This window comes from Heptranchias perlo, chromosome 15 (genome assembly GCF_035084215.1).
Source record: "Heptranchias perlo isolate sHepPer1 chromosome 15, sHepPer1.hap1, whole genome shotgun sequence".
NCBI lineage: Eukaryota > Metazoa > Chordata > Chondrichthyes > Hexanchiformes > Hexanchidae > Heptranchias > Heptranchias perlo.
This window is the reverse complement of record NC_090339.1, coordinates 5191890-5211977: the sequence shown is the minus strand read 5'-3', so window position 1 is coordinate 5211977 and position 20088 is coordinate 5191890. Positions and strand designations below refer to the sequence as shown.

At 43.4% G+C, this 20088-nt stretch overlaps 1 protein-coding gene across 17 annotated transcripts in view; it reads left to right on the top strand.

The window, feature by feature from the left end:
* Nucleotides 1-20088, top strand: part of LOC137332845 (muscleblind-like protein 2) — a 287907-nt gene that overhangs the window by 245927 nt on the left and 21892 nt on the right. For 4 of the 17 annotated variants that reach the window (XM_067996784.1, XM_067996783.1, XM_067996782.1 and 1 more), the window contains exons 6-11: nucleotides 281-334; nucleotides 2265-2415; nucleotides 3853-3888; nucleotides 5194-5376; nucleotides 8400-8494; nucleotides 8850-8923. In XM_067996784.1, coding sequence (XP_067852885.1) covers nucleotides 281-334; nucleotides 2265-2415; nucleotides 3853-3888; nucleotides 5194-5376; nucleotides 8400-8494; nucleotides 8850-8906 — 576 coding nt within the window. In that variant the 3' untranslated portion in view covers nucleotides 8907-8923. The remainder of the gene's footprint in view (nucleotides 1-280; nucleotides 335-2264; nucleotides 2416-3852; nucleotides 3889-5193; nucleotides 5377-8399; nucleotides 8495-8849; nucleotides 8924-20088) is intronic. The other 13 variants (XR_010965752.1, XR_010965751.1, XM_067996786.1 and 10 more) reach the window with 12 other exon arrangements.

Here is a 20088-nt window from a genome sequence, read left to right as displayed (position 1 = left end):
TCGTGATTACAAACATTTATGTGACAATCACTTGCGAAGAGAGCAAGGTGTCTGTTTGTAATTATATAGCTGAACAATAACAGTAGTAAACACTTTTTGTTATGCATGCTTGTTCTTTTTAATATGTTGTATAATGCATTCAGATTGTTTTGTTTTTTTCTCTTCACCTACCCACAATGCATTGCTGCCCCTATGACGCACCTCTGCTTGCTGTTTATGTTAATGCGCTTGAACCCCATTGGCCCATTGCCATCCATGTGCTCGCTGCCTGCTAATTAAGACTCAGCCAGCTGTCAGATCACTGAAGCGACCCCTCGAGGCAACCTTTGACCTGGTACTTGCACCTTTCACCTTCTTGCTTTGCATGTAGCTTTTTTTTTTGGTAAAAGTAACGTTAGAATGCATGAGTGCTTTTCATTTGTTTGGTACCATAATTAACCCTTAGGACACTGCCATTGCAAATTGACCTGTTTAGAACTTGCAAATTAGCACTATGCAATATCCTAAGGGTTCGACATAGCCACAAGAGATACAGCCACAGTGAAACCTGTTTCTATAGCCTAATGAACCCAGTAAAACACAATCATGAACCTTTATGGGGGGGTGGGTACTGCGTTTGCAGAGTGCCCAGGTTGTAGTGTTATATTTATTCCTTTCTGGCGGGAGCTGAAGCAGCACAGAGCAAAAATCTTACCAGATACAAACTGAAGTAATAGTCTCCAGGTGAATGAGGCAGCAGAGAGAATAATGACAATTCTGATCGGGGAGTTAATGCTGCATCTAAAACAGGTTTGACTGTCTTGAGGTGATTTTGGCAAAGAAAAGTGGAATCATGTTACTTGTATTAATTCATGCAATAGCACTGTCACTGCCTTAATAAAAAAAATAAAAAGATAATCATCTGGTAATAGTATTGTATTAACAGTACTGGAATTCACTGTCTGAAAGGGAGGTGGAAGCAAATTCAATAGTAACTTTCGAAAGAGAATTCGATATATACTTCAAAAGGAGAAATTTGGAGGGTTATGGGGAAGGAGTAGGGGAATGGGACCAATTGGATAGCTCTTTCGAAGAGACATGATGGGCTGAATGGCCTCTTTCTGTGCTCGATGATTCTATTGAACATCTTTCTGAAAAATGGAACAGCCCCAAAAAGCTCAAAACGATTGAAGTCTCACTAAAAGGTGAAATGTCCATTGTAAAATTCCACATACAGTGTTCGGGTCTATATCGCATAAAATAACAACTAGCAGGGAATAGGAGTGACATTTACCAATCTGAATTCCACAACTCTAACTGCCAGGTGTCCATTATCCTGCACTTAACAGGACAACTTAAATAGAGGTGGCTTTCTTTATGTCCCTCAGTTGCCACTGTGCCACAATCATTTGTGTTATTTAAAGCAAACTCGCTGCAGTCCCTCGGTCTCTGGGTGCTGCAGTTTACAGCAAGCATTTATGTCGTCGCTGCACTTGCTTCTTTCCGCTTGTAGTTGCTTGCAGGGTTCCCGTTAATGTGAAACGTGAATTTGATTTCATTTAATTCGACTTTTGGAGGGATGTTAACATTTACAAGGCTGATGATCATGGATCACAAAAAATAAAGGATCCACAATAAAGCAATGTGTGTGTGGTAGGGTGGTGGGGCATTAGACTTACATTCTACAAGCAACACTCTGAAAGCCGCTTGTATTAAATTGAAACAAAAATACAAGTACATAATCCATATACGTTTAATGTAGGACAGTATAGTGCAAAGTCAGGAGTGTTTTAAAAGTCTGCTTGTGGGCGGCACATACCTTTTTGTGAAACGAGCCTTAAGACTTTCTAAAAATCCTAGCGTGAACCCTGGCTTTGTAATCTTTATTTATTAAATTGCGTGTGTTTTAGATCTTCAGAGAATTCAGTCGCTAAGCTGCAAACACATTGGATTTTTTTTCTTTCATTTTGTCGCTGTCGATCTGCAGCCTGTCCAAACTCTCTCACCTTAAGCTTGGTAATCGATGTCCTGTGTTTAATGTCAGACGCTGTTAAGTAGCCGTGCAGCTCCACTTTTAATTCTCAAAAGGCTGCTTACTGCCTCTCATGCTTCTCTCACTTGTATACTGCTCACAACGCCTCGCAGCTATAGTCTGCTTCTGCTGCTGCCTTGCTTTAGCTGTTACGAGTTGCAGGAGAATGGCAGGCCAGTTTTTGGTGTGTATGTATTTTTTGGTGCATGCGTCATTTTGTTTCTACTTGTCTTAATCAATCCCTCATCCGCAGGCCCTCCAGCCTGGTGCCCTCCAACCTTTACCAAAGAGGCCAGCACTTGAAAAAACCAATGGTGCCACCACAGTGTTTAACCCCAGTGTTTTCCACTACCAACAGGCTCTAGCTAATATGCAGCTGCAACAACCAACATTCATCCCAACAGGTTAGTTCATTATCATTCGTGCTCTTCACGCACTCTTTCATTTTGGTATTGGAAGTCGCAGGACTTTACTGTTGGGGTCACACGAGGAATGGGCAAATTATCCATCAGTTCCTTTGTGTTGGAATGGTTTTCATGTTTCAAGGAGCTCCTGTCGTTTCCTATTTTTGTATTTCGAGAAATTTCACATCCCTCCGGTTAAATATTTTTACTCTTTTTAAAAAAACAATATATGCAGGAAAAAGCAATGCAATTCATTGCATTTTTAAAAATTTAAGTGAATTGCACTGCCAGTTTGGTATGCCAGGGCCAGGTACTGTGACAAACCCAACAGAGAGCCAAGATCAGCTCTACCTGGTGTCAGGTGAAATGGATCAGGCCCTCAGAGGTGAATCAACACAGAATCAAATTGATAAAACCTTTTTTCGCAACATTGTGAGGGGCCTCTGTAGAAAGCATAAGTTAACAGTTTCGAACTCAGGACCTTCCTGGGTGAGGGGAGGGGAGGGGAGGGGAGTGGGGGACTCCTGCTCCTGTCAAGCGACTCATTTTTGGAATGTGCGGACATTGCGTTAGGACAATATGGCCTGGGTGCAAGTACAGTCAGCTGACACTCACTGTCATGAAGAATGGTCATGTGGGTGAGCTACCAAAGAGCACGCCCCACATCCCTCGAACTGTATAATTCACCAGAGGAGGGCAGAGTTTGTTTTTGGAAATGATGGTATGGCTCCTTTAAAATTGACATTCCTTGACATGGGTGCTGGGATGTTGTTGTAATGTCACTAAATGCGTTGGATCAGAAAGCAAGAAAATGCTGCCTTGTATTGAATATATTGTAAAGTTTGCCTTCCAAGAATATTAAAACTCTGTGCTGGTTTTAATATCCTAAGGGAGTGAAAATGGACTTGGCCTGGGACGTTAATCAGACGGTATCGCATCAGCTGCTCGTTATAGGCCTTGGCAGAGATTCAGCCCCGTTAACTTCAATAGTACTGAATATCGGGGCTGTGCTCCAATGGGCGGCAAAAGTAATTCCCCCTGTTTTGCATCCCCGGCCAAGTCCAATTTTACCCCCTAAATGTCCTTTATGAGGCAGCATGAAAGTTTAGCTGTGGTTTAAGATGCAGTTTGTATTTACAGAGACTTAACTGAACCTTGCATCTTCTGGCTGGAAGGCAATGCATTTTATCTCGGCATTTGCTATTGTACCAGGCGCTGATTCATGCTTCTCATAATTTCTCAGTGAATTATTATGATTGCCTAGTATTAGATCCTCATAAAAACTAAACTCTCACCCTGCATGTGCTGAGGTAATCAATAAATGTGACTCTACTGGCCATAATCTGTTTTCAAACAGAATGTGTGTGAACACTAACTGATTTCTAACCAATGTTCCTTTTTGTTTATCCTTTCCATGCTTCACTGCATGATCTGCAGGCTCAGTGTTGTGCATGACTCCCACTGCAAGTGTTGGTAAGGTTGCAGCTTTATCTCTCTCAAATTGTTTGACCTTTCTTTAACTCCCTCGCATTTTCAAAACTTCACTGTGTGTTTGTGTTTAAAAGTGTTCCCTTCAGTCAGTATTTCAGTTCAGTTTTCTCACACGGCTAAAAAGCTATTTCAATCTGCCCGGGTATTAAACGAGCTCTACAGGATCTCCTTCGGTTAGACCCAGAGAGTGTTGTGAAGATTTACAATCCTGAGATCCCGAGCTTCCAGTATGGAGCCTCGCTCATCGGGAGCACTGGTCGAAGAATCAAAGCTTCCGCCCTTTCTCCGATCTGTTCTCCCCGCAAGTGTAGCTCACGCAGAGTGCGGACTTACACCAATAGGCTCACCGATCATAACTCAATGACAGCATTGGCCAGGGGTGAAGTCAAAGCTCAAGAATAATCGAAGAGGCCTACGTTTCAGGCTTTTGGAGCGGCTATACCTAACCAGAGGGCTAAAAGGGTTAAATTGTGAGGACGGGTTGCGTAGACTAGGCTTGTATTCCCTTGATTAAGGGGTGATCTAATTGAGGTGTTTAAGATGATTTGATAGGGCAGATAGAGAGAAACTATTTCCTCTGGTGGGAGAGTCCAGAACAAAGGGGGCACAACCTTAAAATTAGAGCTAGGCCGTTCAGGGGTGATGTCAGAATGCACTTCTTCACACAAAGGGTAGTGGAAATCTACCCTTTGGCCATATCATTCTGGTGAATCTGTGCTGCTCCCCCTCCAAGGCCAATATATCCTTCTTGAGGTGTGGTGCCCAGAACTGAACGTAGTACACTAAATGGGGTCTAACCAGAGCTTTATATAACTGTAACATAACTACAAAGTAAGTATTTAGCAAATACTAAATGAACTCCGCTGGACACACCTGACATTGACAGGCACGACAAAGGAACACTTTATTGAATTCTGTTTTATCAATCTTATGTATGAGGTTAAAAACCTTGAGCTCATTCATAACTGTTGACAAACAAAAAATAACAGACCATATTCTTGGATATGCGGTTCTTGCTCCTCTTTTCTGTCTAATGCTTGCTTGCAGACATTTAGATGTAAAGGGTCCTGTAATACAGTCAATACTGTAGCTGCCACAGCCTCCAATGGACACTCACTGGAGAGGATCCTTATGCAGCACAGATTTGGGTTTGTTCGTCCATTGTGTTCTGCCCATAGGGCAGGTCCTAACTAAAGTCTCACACGTGAGATTCTTGAGCCACTTACTAGGGAAGAGTAGCTGAGGTGGTTTCCTGTTGACTTCCTCACAGTTTTTACCTTCTCCTAGGTGGGCTGCAACCAAGGCTAAAGACCCCCACGTACCCTTTACGATGGGAGGGGAACCACCCGCACCCATTGGACGCAAGTACCCCTCGCTGGGGTTGTCTGGAGTGGGGCTCGAACCCTTCACCTTCTGACTCAGAGGCAGGAATGCTACCACTAAACCAAAGGCTCGCTCTGCCAGTTTTGGGTACAATGTGCTATTTTGATATCTCCCATTCCCTCTTTATGAGTAGGGGTAACTTAGTTACCACTGATAGTTTGAGCAGTAACTAACTGCATTCCAAGCAGTTCCACTACCATTGCTGGTCAACCATCTCCAGCAACTACTATCGCCATGGCGCCTGGTATTCATCAACATGCAGGTGTGGGCTCATGACCGTAACTTTGCATTGGCGTGGTTTTAGTACATGTGGGAGCTGGAAAAATTAGTGCTTTAACCTTGGGTGGCAACATCAGATTTAACTCTTCCTCCTACCCCCAAAAAATTCCACCCAGAAGCCACGTTAGTCGGGCACAAGTTCTGAATGGTCTTGTGTCAACAGTTTGCACCTGAAGGTTCTAAAAGGGAAACTTCAGAGGAGCAACAGCCCAAAGGACCTATTGAATAAAGAGAAGGGCGTTTGTTCAACGTATGGAATTGCACTTGTTCTTTACATGCGTCCAGCTGATGTTTTTTTTAATTCATTCCATGGGATGTGGGCGTCGCTGGCAAGGCCGGCATTTATTGCCCATCCCTAGTTGCCCTTGAGAAGGTGGTGGTGAGCCGCCTTCTTGAACCGCTGCAGTCCGTGTGGTGAAGGTTCTCCCACAGTGCTGTTAGGGAGGGGGTTCCGGGATTTTGACCCAGTGACGATGAAGGAACGGCCGATATATTTCCAAGTCGGGATGGTGTGTGACTTGGAGGGGAACTTCGAGGGGATGGTGCTCCCATGCGCCTGTTACCCTTGTCCTTCTAGGTCGGAGGTCATGGGTTTAGGAGGTGCTGTCAAAGAATTAGGAATACCTGCATTGACAGCATAAGCCCATGGCTTCAATCTGCCCTGCAAAGGAATCTGATCTTGTTCCATTTTGGAGGGAAAACAAAAATGTGAAAGAACACTAGTAAAACCGAAGGGAGCAATTTTGTCTGGTCTGCCTCACCAGTGGGAATTACTGATAGGGGGGGCGGGGAATGGGACTTGGAGAGAGAGTGAAGAGAGGACCTCAAAGGTAGGATGAGACGGTATGAAAAATCGAAGCAGATACTGGAAGAAGAGAAAGAATGCAACGGATAGGAGAGTAGAGAGGAGGCTGGTGTTTGTACACACTTTCCCTGTGAAGCAAGTTCCCCTGAGCAGCGACAATCGGTGGGGGGCGGGGGGAGAGGGGGGGAAGGAGGGAAGGAAGAGAGAGAGAGAGAGAGAGAGAGGTAGAGATCAAATCAGTGCATGCTGTTCTCCCTCACTTCCTAACAGGAGCTTGAACAGGGTCAGTATGTGCATCCCTTTGGTAAAGCAGGTATCAGATGATTGCAAATTAGATCCAGAATACAACACTTTGGCTCTGCATTAGGCATTACTGATAAATAGGTTCTAGTTCCCAATTCTGAACAATCCGTGACCCTGTAGCCTAAGATACAAGTCCGGGTAGAAGCTGCTCACCTGTGTTACCACACTCCCTTTCGTGTTGGAATCAGCAGAGAGATTTAAGTGGATATTAATTCCCAATACGTCAGTGGATTCTAAGAATATCCAAAGGAGCACTTGAAAATTGGTGATGTGTTCAGGGCAATTTTAACCTATCCCGCCCATCGGGAAACTGGCTGGATCGGGTGCAATGCTTGTTTTACACCCCCCCACCCCCGGCCCCAATATTACTCTCCACTGACTTCACTGGACAGTAATATTGGGCGGGGTGTAAAACCGCCATTCCCACCAATCCCGTAGGTTTCCTGCCCAGTAAGCTCAGTTAAAATGATCCTCTCGAGTTTGAACATGTAGCTCTGTCCTGGAATTGAAGTCATTACTTTGCTCTCTACCTGACTCTTGCCCCGATCCAGCACAGGGCCCCCCGCACTCAAATCTCCCAAACATATGACCATCCGGGCTCTGCAGTGAGCATTTTCAGAGGCCGGTACCTTAGGCCGAATGTGCCTTGACATGCAGAGGAGGGGTCTCCCTTGGTGCAGACGTTCATGTCGAGCCGCTCGGACATCTAGCACATGGAGATGATGCTGGAAATGTGATACTCATTATTAAGCTGTTTTCAGTCTGGATGCTGGAATCTGTGTGTGGGAGGGAATCGGAATCTCAGGAGATCCAAAATAATTCTGTTTAGAGTGAGAGCAAAACAGCAACTTGCATTTATATAGCGCCTTTAACGTAGTAAAACAACCCTAGGCACTTCACAGGAGCGATTATCAAACACAATTGACACCGAATCACCTAAGGAGGTATTAGGACAGGAGACGAGTAGGTTTTAAAGAGCGTCTAAAAGGAGGAGAGAGAGGTGGAGAGGTTTAGGGAGGGAATTCCAGAGCTTAGGGCCAAGACAGTTGAAGGCATGGCCGCCAATAGTGGGGTTGAGAGCAATTTGTTTTTCTATGAGTCCCAGACATGGCAACTGGGTGCGTGCGTACGCGCGACAGGCTAAAATATCCACGATTCTCCGATCTTCCATTGTTTCCCAATTCACTGCCTCCCACTTAGGATTTAGCAAAAAGGCAATTAATACTGGGATGTTTCCAGCCCCCCTTGCTTTATAATCCAACCCGATTTGCTCCATTCATCTCCTACAATTAGTTATGGTGTGTTTCCAGTGAATTAATTTTAACAAGGAATTTGATTTAGATAATTCCAGAAGGACTTCTTTTCTCAAAGTACCTGTTAAATACATTGCTTCAAAGTCTGTGTTTTATTTGATATAATTGCACAATACATCATAATGTGCCTGATAATGTACAAAGTCTTTTAGAGTGTTTTAAGTTCTCCTTAATTACGATTGTAATAAGCTTTCTCCTTTTTTTTCTCTGTTTTTGTTTTTTTATATTTCTTTCAATGCTGTCTTGCTTTTTGCACTGTGATTGCATGCTGGTGTCACCCTTCATGATGATGTCACATGGCTTGTTGCTGTGATACCTGCCACGCCCGCAATCCACACCACACGCTGCCATGGTTACCATAACGCTGCACCCTTCCCGTTTGTCGCTTCCATGGTGTCCCCTACTGAAAGTACCCATGATGCACGGCGCTACGTCCACCACTGTGTCCGCAGCAACAACACCTGCTACCAACGTTCCCTTTGCTGCGACAGCAACAGCCAATCAGGTTTGGCTCTTTAAATAGCTTTTATTTGACATTTCTTGCTCCGAATGAGGTATTGCTTTAAAATCAGCACAGATTTCAAAGTCTTTCTGTTTGTTAAATTTAAGTCGAGGAAAATGCAGCGATATTGTTTTAAGACAAGTGTTCTTCAGTCATGACATCAGTACGTGTTATGATCTGGATGTAGCTATGCATAATTTTAGTGACATTAATTTTTCCCTTTTAAAATTGTCAGTTAATTCATTCACTACACACGACTGTTGTATGTAATGTCAGTGCTAGGATGCAAGTGTTAATATATAGGATAAGTTCATCTTTTAAAAAGTCACATTTTAATCTGAAATCTTTTCCACTATAGATGCCCATTTTATCAATAGATGAACTCAGTAGCAGCATGTTTGTTACACAGATGTAGACGTTACGAATAGAACTGTAAGTTTCTTTTAAATACTAATACAAACTAGAACTTATGCAAGCAACTAAATATTATTTTCTTTTTGTTCTCTCTCTCTGCCAAAACCAAGTCATTTAATAGAAGTGATGTTGATAATGAATGTTCATGTTGCACTACATTTAATAGGAAGATCCTTTTCCAGCATGGTTTTAAATATGGAATCCGGCATATTAACCAATTGCATGCACAGTTTGTACTTTTAATTGGCTGGCATTCTATCGAATATTACTGTACCTGGATTATATTGATGTGATGTGTAGTGTTTTGAACTGATTGATTATACATGTGCATATTGTGCTTTGGGAACACACCATTTGTACCTTTAGGTGTAGCATTGCTCTTGCAAGAGGTTAGATAACAATGTTGGGAAATAGAACAGGGCCAAGACAGGAGAAAAGGTTTGTTGGGAGGGGGAGGAGTGTACTGATTATAATCGGCACTGTTGACCTAGTGAACACTTAACAAACTCGTCTCAAACTTTCTCTCTGCGCCATTGACAGAATGGAGGGATAGTCAGGCTTTAATGTTAGTGAGCTGCTAGGGAATGGAATTGCCACAGTTCAATATTAAAGAACCATGAACCAAAGAGATATAAAAACAATCAATGGAAATGACAATGGGCGGTGTCTATAATGGGCGGCCGATCCACAACGCTGGTTTTACACACCGGGTGTCACGTTGTAAATGGACCCATTTTGCTCTCTTGCAATGAGATTGGCTTTGCACTTGCAGCTCCTGGCAAAGCCCACTGCCTCCAGATTCTGTCGCTGGCCTCTGTTTCATCCTCCGCTGCCCCGCAGGTTCAACTGACTTAATGGTCTTGTGTGTTCCCAAAAATTGGCTTATTGATCAACATCCAGCAGAATTCAATTACTTGGTTGTGTGGTTTGCTCACAATTCAGACGGTCTTTTTCTATTAAAGAAAGAATATATAGTGCCTTTCATGACCTCAGAACATCCCAAAGTGCTTTACAACCAAAGAGGTACTTTTGAATGACTGTTTGGGTCACTGTTTGTACGAAATGCAGCAGCCAATTTGTGCACAGCAAACTCCCACAAACAGCAATGATTTCATGACCAGATAATCTGTTGTTTTAGTGATGTTGGTTGAGGGATAAATGTTGGCCAGGACACATGGGGAGAACTCCCCTGCTCTTCTTCGAATGGTGTCATGGGATCTTTTACATCCATCTGAGAGGACAGACGGGGCTTTGGTTTAATGTTTCATCTGAAAGATGGCATCTCCAACAGTGCAGCACTCCCTCAGTACTACACTGGGTGTGTCAGCCTGGATTTTGTACAAGTTTCTGGGGTGGAACTTGAACCCAGAACCGTCCGACTCTGAGATGAGAGTGCTACCATTCAGGACCCAGTTCACATGGACACCGGCTGCAGAGTTCATGGGCAAATGCGGGTGTGCAAAACACTTTGATCACTCTCCTCACACCCGGGCTATCAAAGCCGTCTTGGAGACCGAAGGCTTATCATCACTTGTATAAGTAATCTGATGTCACAAATTCACCAGGCTACGTGATGTTCAGGGTTGCAAGGCAGTGCACAGAAAAACAATGAATATAAAGAAAAAGAAACTACCTTAGTGCAAATGATAAAGAACTGGGAGGCATTTCTGAATCCAAAATACCAAACTAAGGCCCTGTCCGCCCTCTCAGGTGGATGTAAAATATCCCATGATCTGGTCATTATCTCATTGCTGTTTGTGGGATCTTGCTGTGTGCAAATTGCCTGCCGGGTTTCCTACATTACAACAGTGACCAAACTTCGAAAGATCTTCATTGGCTGCAAAGCGCTTTGGGACATCTTGAGTTCTTTCTTTTCTCATCTGTTGGCTTGCGGGGCTTTCCTTCACTTCTTAAATTCTGCTGCCTGGCTTTGTAATGCACTTCCCCGATGCACTCACAAGCCTTGCTATTAAAATAGGATATTTATCAGAACAGTTATTTGGGGGAGTGAATTCCAGATTTCCACTGCCCTTTGTGTGAAGAAGTGCTTTCTGACATCACCCCTGAATGGCCTAGCTCTAATTTTTTTGCCTCACACCAGAGGAAATAGTTTCTCTCTATCTACCTATCAAATCCTTTAATCATCTTAAACACTTCAATTAGATCACCCCTTAATCTTATATATTCAAAGGAATACAAGCCTAGTTTATACAACCTGTCCTCATAACTTAACCTTTTTAGCCCAGGTATCACTCTGGTGAATCTGCACTGTAACCCCTCCAAGGCCAATATATCCTTCCTGAGGTGCGGTGCTCAGAACTGAATGCAGTCTCCAGATGTGGTTTAACTAGAGCTCTGTACAGCTGTAACTTAACTTCTACCCCTTGTATTCCAGCCTTCTTGAGATAAAGACCAACATTCCATTAGGCATTTTATTTATAATTTGCACCTGTCCTGTTAGTGATTTCTGTACTTGGACCCCTAAATCTCTCTGCTCATCCCCAGTTCTCAGCTTCACGCCATTTAGAAAATACTCTGTTCTATCTTTCTTAGGTCCAAAGTGGATGACCTCACACTTTCCCACATTGAACTCTATTGGCCAGAGTTTTGCCCACTCACTTAATCTTTCAATGTCCCTTTGCAACTTTCTGCTCCCATCTACACTATTTACTGTGCCACCTAACTTAGTGTCATCAGCAAACTTGGATAAATGGCTCTCTATTCTTCTATCCATGTCATTTATAAATATAATGAAAAACTGTGGCCCCAGTACAGATCCCTGGTGGACACCACTAGTCACATCCTGCCAATTTGTGTACATTCGCATTATCCCAACTCTCCCTCTCCTACCTCCTAACCAATTTCCTACCCTTGTCAATAGGTTACCTCCAATTCCATGTGCTTTCATTTTTGTTAACAGTCTCTGTTAGCCCCGAGGTGCTCCCTACACAGGCATTATCATGTAGTTACTCCAATTATAGGCATTATCATGTAGTTACTCCAATTGTAGGCAGTATCATGTAGTTACTCCATATACAGGTTGTATCATGTAGTTACACCATATATAAGGGCAGTGTCGTTTATATACGTCATATACAGGCTGTATCCAGGAAATACCCCAAATACAGGCGGCGGGGTGTAGCCAATCCCTATACAGGCGGCGGGGTGTAGCCAATCCCTATACAGGCGGCGTCGTGTAGCGACTCCCTATACAGGCGTCGTCGTGTAGCGACTCCCTATACAGGCGTCGTCGTGTAGCGACTCCCTATACAGGCGTCGTCGTGTAGCGACTCCCTATACAGGCGGCGTCGTGTAGCGACTCCCTATACAGGCGGCGTCGTGTCGCGACTCCCTATACAGGCGGCGGCGTGTAGCCAATCCCTATACAGGCGGCGTCATTTGATTGCTCCAAATACAATCGTATCATCATGTAGTTACATAGGAACAGGAGTAGGCCATTCAGCCCCTCGAGCTTGTTCCGCTGTTCAGTTAGATTATGGCTGATCTGTATCTTAACTCCATCGACCCACCTTTGTTCCGTAACCCTTAATACCCTGAACCAACAAAAATCTATCAATCTCAGTTTTGAAATTTTCGGTTGACCCCCAGTCTTAACAGCTTTTTGGGGGAAGAGAGTTCCAGATTTCCACTACCCTTTGTGTAAAGAAGTGATTCCTGACATCACCCCTGAACGGCCTAGCTCGAATTTTAAGGTTATGCCCCCTTGTTCTGGACTCTCCCACCAGAGGAAATAGGGTAGATAGAGAGAAACTATCAAATCCTTTAACCATCTTATACACCTCAATTAGATCACCACTTAATTTTATATATTCAAGGGAATACAAGCCTAGTCTATGCAACCTGTCCTCATAACTTAACCCTTTTAACCCAGGTCTCATTCTGGTGAATCTGCACTGCACCCCCTCCAAGGCCAATCTATCCTTCCTGAGGTGCGGTGCCCAGAACTGAATGCAGTCTCCAGATGTGGTTTAACCAGAGCTCTGTATAACTGTAACATCACTTCCACCCCTTTGTATTCCAGCCCTCTTGAGATAAAGGCCAACATTCCATTAGGCATTTTATTTATTTTTTGTCCCTGTCCACCAGCTTTTAGTGATTTCTGTACTTGGACCCCTAAATCTGTCTGCTCCTCCACAGTTCCCAGCTTCTTACCATTTAGATAATACTCTGATCTATTGAAAAACTGTGGCCCCAGTACAGATCCCTAGAGGATACCACTAGTCACATCCTGCCAATTTGAGTACATATCCATTAACCCTAGTCTCCCTCTCCTACCTCCTAACCAATTTCCTATCCATGTCAATAGTTTGCCTCCAATTCCATGCGCTTTCATTTCTGTTAAGTCTCTGTTACCCCAGAGTTACCCCATGTACAGGCATTATCATGTAGTTACCCCGCATACAGGCTTTATCACATAGTTACTCCATATAGAGGCTGGCTCATGTAGTTAGTCCATATACAGGCTGTATCATCTAGTTACCCCTTCTACAGGCATTATCATGTAGTTACCTCATATATAGATTGTATCATGCAGGTACTCCGTATGCAGGCTGTATTATGTAGTTACCCCTATCAGCGGAATTATCTTGTAGTTACTCCATATACAAGTTGTACTGTGTAGTTACCCCTTCTACAAGCTGTATCATCTATTTATCACATATACAGGCTGCATCATGTAGTTACGGCATATATAAAAGCAGTATTGTGTAGTTGCCCCATATAGAGGCAGTATCGTGTAAATACCCCATGTACAGGCTGTATCATGTAGTTATGCTATATACAGGCTGTATCGTGTATATACCCTGTATACAGGTAGTATCACGTAGTTACCCCATATACCGTCTGCGTCGTGTAGTTACCCCATTTACAGGCGTGACATGTAGATACCCCATGTGCAAGCTGTATCATGTATAGACAGGCTGTATCATATAGTTGCCCCATATACAGGCTGCATCATGTAGTTACTGCATATACAAGCTGTATCACCTACTTGCCTCATATACAGGCTGTATCTTATAGATACTCCATATTCAGGCTGTATCAGGTAGTTACGCCATATACAATGGCAGTGTTGTGTAGTTGCCGCATATACAGGCTGTATCATTTAAATACCCCATATACACAGAATCATAGAAAGGTTACAGCACAGAAGGAGGCCATTCAGTCCAGCGAGCCCATGCCAGCTCTCTGCAAGAGCAATCCAGCTAGTCCCACTCCCCTATCCTTTCCCCGTAGCCCTGCAAATTTTTTCCCTTCAGGTACTTATCCAATTCCCTTTTGATGGCCATGATTGAATCTGCCTCCACCACCCCTTAAGGCAGTGCATTCCAGATCACAACCACTTGCTGCGTAAAAAAGTTTTTCCTCATGTCACCTTTGGTTCTTTTGTCAATCACCTTAAATCTGTGTCCTCTGGTTTTTGACCCTTCTGCCAATGGGAACAGTTTCTCTCTATCTACTTTGTCTAGACCCCTCATGATTTTGAACACCTCTATCAAATCTCCTCTCAACCTTCTCTGCTGTAAGGAGAACAATCCCAGCTTCGACAGTCTCTCCACATAACTGAAGTCCCTCATCCCTGAAACCATTCTAGTAAATCTTTTCTGCACCCTCTCTAAGGCCTTCACATCTTTCCTAAAGTGTGGTGCCCAGAATTGGACACAATACTCCAGTTCTGGCTGAACCAGTGTTTTATAAATTTTATCATAACTTCCTTACTTTTGTACTCTATGCCTCTATTTATAAAGACCAGGATCCCGTATGATTTTTCAACCTCTTTCTCAACCTGACCTGCCACCTTCAAAGATTTGTGCACATATACCCCCAGGTCTCTCTCTTCCTGCACCCCCTTTAGGATTGTACCCATTAGTTTATATTGCCTCTCCTCGTTCTTCCTACCAAAATGTATCACTTTGCACTTCTCTGCGTTAAATTTCATCTGCCTTGTGTCCGCCCATTCCACCAGCCTGTCTATGTCCTCCAGAAGTCTATCACTATCCTCCTCACTGTTCACTACACTTCCAAGTTTTGTGTCATCTGCAAATTTTGAAATTGTGCCCTGTACACCCAAGTCCAAGTTATTAATATATATCAAGAAAAGCAGTGGTCCCAGTACCGACCCTGGGGAACACCACTGTACACCTCCCTCCAGTTCGATAAACAACTGTTCACCACGACTCTGTTTCCTGTCACTTAGCCAATCTCATATCCATGCTGCCACTGCCCCTTTTGTTCCATGGGCTTCAACTTTGCTGATAAACCTATTATGTGGCACTTTATCAAACGCCTTTTGGAAGTCCATATACACCACATCAACCGCATTGCCCTCATCAACCCTCTCTGTTACCTCATATAAAAACTCAATCAAGTTAGTTAAACACAATTTGCTTTTAACAAATCCGTGCTGGCTTTCCTTAATTAATCCACACTTGTCCAAGTGACTGTTAATTTTGTCCCGGATTATTGTTTCTAAACGTTTCCCCACCACTGAGGTTAAACTGACTGGCCTATAGTTGTCGGGTTTATCCTTACACCCTTTTTTGAACAAGGGTATAACATTTGCAATTCTCCAGTCCTCTGGCACCACCCCCCGTATCTAAGGATATTTGGAAGATTATGGCCAATACCTCCGCAATTTCCACCCTTACTTCCCTCATCCGTACCTGGTGATTTATCTACTTTAAATACAGCTAGCCTTTCTAGTACCTCCTCTTTATCAATTTTTAGCCCATCCAGTATCTCAACTACCCTCTCTTTTGCTGTGTCTTTGGCAGGCTGTGTCATGTAGTTGCTCAATATGCAGGCTGTATTGTATAGTTACCCCATTAACAGGCTGATTTGTGTAGTTACTCTATGTGCAGGATATATCGTGTAGTTACTCCATATACAGACTGTAGCATGCAGATACCCTATATACAGGCAGCGTCATGTAGTTGCTCCAAATACAGTCGGACCATATAGTTCCTCCATATACAGGCGGTATAATATAGTTGCCGCATATACAGGCATCGTCATTTAGTTACCCCGTATACAGGCTGTGTCATGCAGTTACGCCAAATACTGGTAGTATCGTGTAATTTCCCCATCTTCAGGTTGTATCATGTAGTTACCCCACATACAGGCTGTATCATGTAGTTTCCCCATATGCCAGCAGCATTGTGTAATTATCCCATACACAGACTGTATTATGTAGTTACTTCATATAGAAGTGGTATCACTAGAGGTAGTTTCCCCAAATACAAGCAGTATCATGTCATTACCCCATTTACAGACAGTATTATGTAGTTGCCCCACATACAGGAGGTATCATGTGGTTAACCTATATACAGACAGTATCACGTTGTTACCCCAGATACAGATGGTATCATCTAGTTACTTACAGGCAGTATGATGTATTTACCCCATTTACAGGTGGTAACGTAGTTACCCATATACAAGCATTATCATCTGGTTACCCCATATAGAGGCAGTATCACATAGCTCATCCATATACAGGCTGTATCATGTAGTTACCCTGTATAAATGCAGTACCATGAAGTTACCTTATATATAGGCTGTGTCATGTAGTTACCCCATATACATGCGTAAAATATAGTTACCCAATATACAGGCAGTATCATGGAGTTTTTTTTATTCATTCATGGGATGTGGGTATTAATGGCAAGGCCAGCATTTATTGCCCATCCCTAATTGCCCTTGAGAAGGTGGTGGTGAGCCGCCTTCTTGAACCACTGCAGTCCGTGTGGTGACGGTTCTCCCACAGTGCTGTTAGGTAGGGAGTGCCAGGATTTTGACCCAGTGACGATGAAGGAACGGTGATATATTTCCAAGTCAGGATGGTGTGTGACTTGGAGAGGAACGAGTTACCCCATGTACAGGCAATATCATGTAGTTACTCCATATACGGATGTTATCATGTAGTTATCCCATATACGGGCAGAATCACGTATTTAGCCAATATACAGGCAGTATCATGCAGTTACCCCATATACAGGCAGTATCATGTAGTTACCCCATATACAGGCAGTATCATGTAGTTACCCCATATACAGGCAGTATCATGCAGTTACCCCATATACAGGCAGTATCATGTAGTTACCCCATATACAGGCAGTATCATGTAGTTACCCCATATACAGGCAGTATCATGTAGTTACCCCATATACAGGCAGTATCATGTAGTTACCCCATATACAGGCAGTATCATGTAGTTACCCCATATGCAGGCAGTATCATATCGTTTACCCCATTTACAGGCAGTATCTTGTCGTTATCCTGTAAACAGACTGTATCATGTAGTTACCCCATATACAGGCGGTATTATCTATTTACCCTACATATAGGCTGTATCATGTAGCTACCCCATATACAGGCAGTATTACGTAGTTACCCCAAATACAGGCTGACTCACGTAGTTACGCCGAATACATGTGGCATCATGTAGTTACAACATGATGCCACCTGTATCATGCAGTTACTACATATCCAGGCTATATCCTGAAGTTGCCCCATATACAGGCAGTATCATGTCATTACCCCATTTACAGGCAGTTTCTTCTGTTATCCCATATACAGGCAACATCTTATAGTTTTAGTTATCCCATATACAGGCAGTGACATGTAGTTACTCCAATACAGGCTGTATTATGTATTTACCCTGATTACAGGCGGTATCATTTAGTTACCCCATTTGCAAGCTATATCGTGTAGTTACCCCAGATGGAGGCAGTATGGAGTAGTTACTCCATATACAGGCTATCCTGTACCTACCCCATATACATACAATATCATGTAGTTACCCCATATGCAGGCATAAAATGTACTTACCCCAGATACAGGCATAAAATGTAGTTACCCCATATACAGACGTTATCATGTGGTTACGCCACCTGCAGGCAGTATCTTGTAGTTACAACACATACAGGTGGCATCATGTTGTTACCCCATATACAGGCAGTATTGTGCAGTGACTGCATATACAGGCAGTTTCATGTAGTCACCCCATGTACAGGCAGCATCATATAGTTACTCCATATACAGGCTGTATTGTGCAATTGCTCCATATTGAGCCTTTATCATGTATTTACTCCATATATAGTTGGAATGTAGTTACCCCGTGTGCAGGCTGCGTCATGTAATTACCCCCTATGCAGGCGGCGTCATGTAATTACCCCCTATGCAGGCAGCGTCATGTAGTTACCCCCTATGCAGGCTGCGTCATGTAATTACCCCCATGCAGGCTGCGTCATGTAATTACCCCCATGCAGGCGGTGTCATGTAATTACCCCCTATGCAGGTGGCGTCATGTAATTACCCCCTATGCAGGCTGCGTCATATAGTTACCCCCTATGCAGGCGGCATCATGTAATTACCCCCTATGCAGGCGCCGTCATGTAATTACCCCCTATGCAGGCGGTATTATGTGTCTCATGAGTATAGGAATAGTAGGCTAAGGCAGGTTAATGCGTGGCTGGAGAAATGGTGCAGGAGGGAGGACTTCAGATTCCTGGGGCATTGGGACCAGTTCTGGGGCAGGAGGGATCAGTTCAAGATGGACGGGTTGCACCTCAACAGAGCTGGGACCAATGTTCTCACAGGAAGTTTAATTAGTGCTGTGGGGGAGGGTTTAAACTAATTTGGCAGGGGGATTCGCACCAGGATGAAACATCAGAGAGGAGAAACAAGGTACACAGAGGACTGGGAGGGACAAGTAGCACTAGAGTAAAGAATAAGTCAGAAACAGATGGATCAAAAGAAGGCAAATGCGAAGCAATCTAAGATGAATTTAGAGTGCATGTGTGTAAATGCACGTAACGTGGTAAATAAGGATGGTGAGCTGCAGCCTCAAGTTGCCACATGGGACCATGATATGGTGGCAATAACAGAGACCAGGCTCAAAGAAGAGGAAGATCGGGTATTTAATATTCCTGGCTACAAGGTACTCAGGAAAGATAGGGAAGGAAAGAAAGGAGGGGGATGGCAGTATTCATCAAAGAAACTATTATAGCACTGGAAAGGGATGATGTAGGTGAGGGGTCAAAGACAGAATCTATTTGGTTAGAATTAAGGAACAATAGAGGAGCTATTACACTACTGGGTGTAGACCATAGGCCACCAAATAGTGGGAAGGAGATAGAGGAGCAAATTTGCAGGCAAATTACAGAAAGATGCAAGAATTATAGAGTAGTGATAATGGAGGACTTCAATTATCCCAAATAGACTGGAATAATAGTGTAAAGGGCAAAGAGGGGGAGGAATTCCTGAAATGTGTACAAGAGAACATACTTATAAAAGACTTTTGGGTTCCTTTTTATGTTAGTCCCAATCTATTCTCATACTCTCTCTTTGCCCCTCTTATTTCCTTTTTTAGATCTCCTCTGTACTTTCTGTATTAAGCCTGGTTCTCTACTGTATTCTGAACTTTACATTTGTCATAAACCTACTTTTTCTGTTTCATTTTAATCTCTTGATCAGTATGTTTCCAGCCCAACGAGGAAGGAAGCAGTGCTGGATCTAGTTCTGGGGAATGAAGTGGGGCAAGTGGAGCATGTTTCAGAGCTGGAGCATTTGGGGAACTGTGATCATAATATCATTAGGTTTAGAATAGTCATGGAAAAGGACAAGGAACAATCAAGTGTATAAAATTATGAGGGGCCCAGATAGAGTGTATAGGAAGGATCTATTTCCCTTAGCAGAGAGGTCAATAACCAGGGGGCATAGATTTAAAATGATTGGTAGAGGGGAGTTGAGGAGAATTTTTTTCACCCAGAGGGCAGTGGGGGTCTGGAACTCACTGCCTGAAAGAATGGTCGAGGCAGAAACCCTCATTGCATTTAAAGGGTAATTGGATATGCACTTGAGGTGCCGTAACCTACAAGGTTACGTACCAAGAGCTGGAAAGTGGGACTAGGCTGGATAGCTCTTTTACGGCCGGCACAGACACAATGGGCCGAATGGCCTCCTTCAGTGCCGTAAATTTCTATGATTCTAAGTGTAAAAATAGTTAACTGGAGGAGGGCTAATTTCAGTGACTTAAAAAGGGATCTTGCCCTGGTGGATTGGAATCACAATTTGGTAGGCAAATCAGTAATTAAACAATGGGAGGCCTTCAAGGAGATGGTTCGGGTACAGAGTAAACACATTTCCATGAGGGGGAAAGAAAG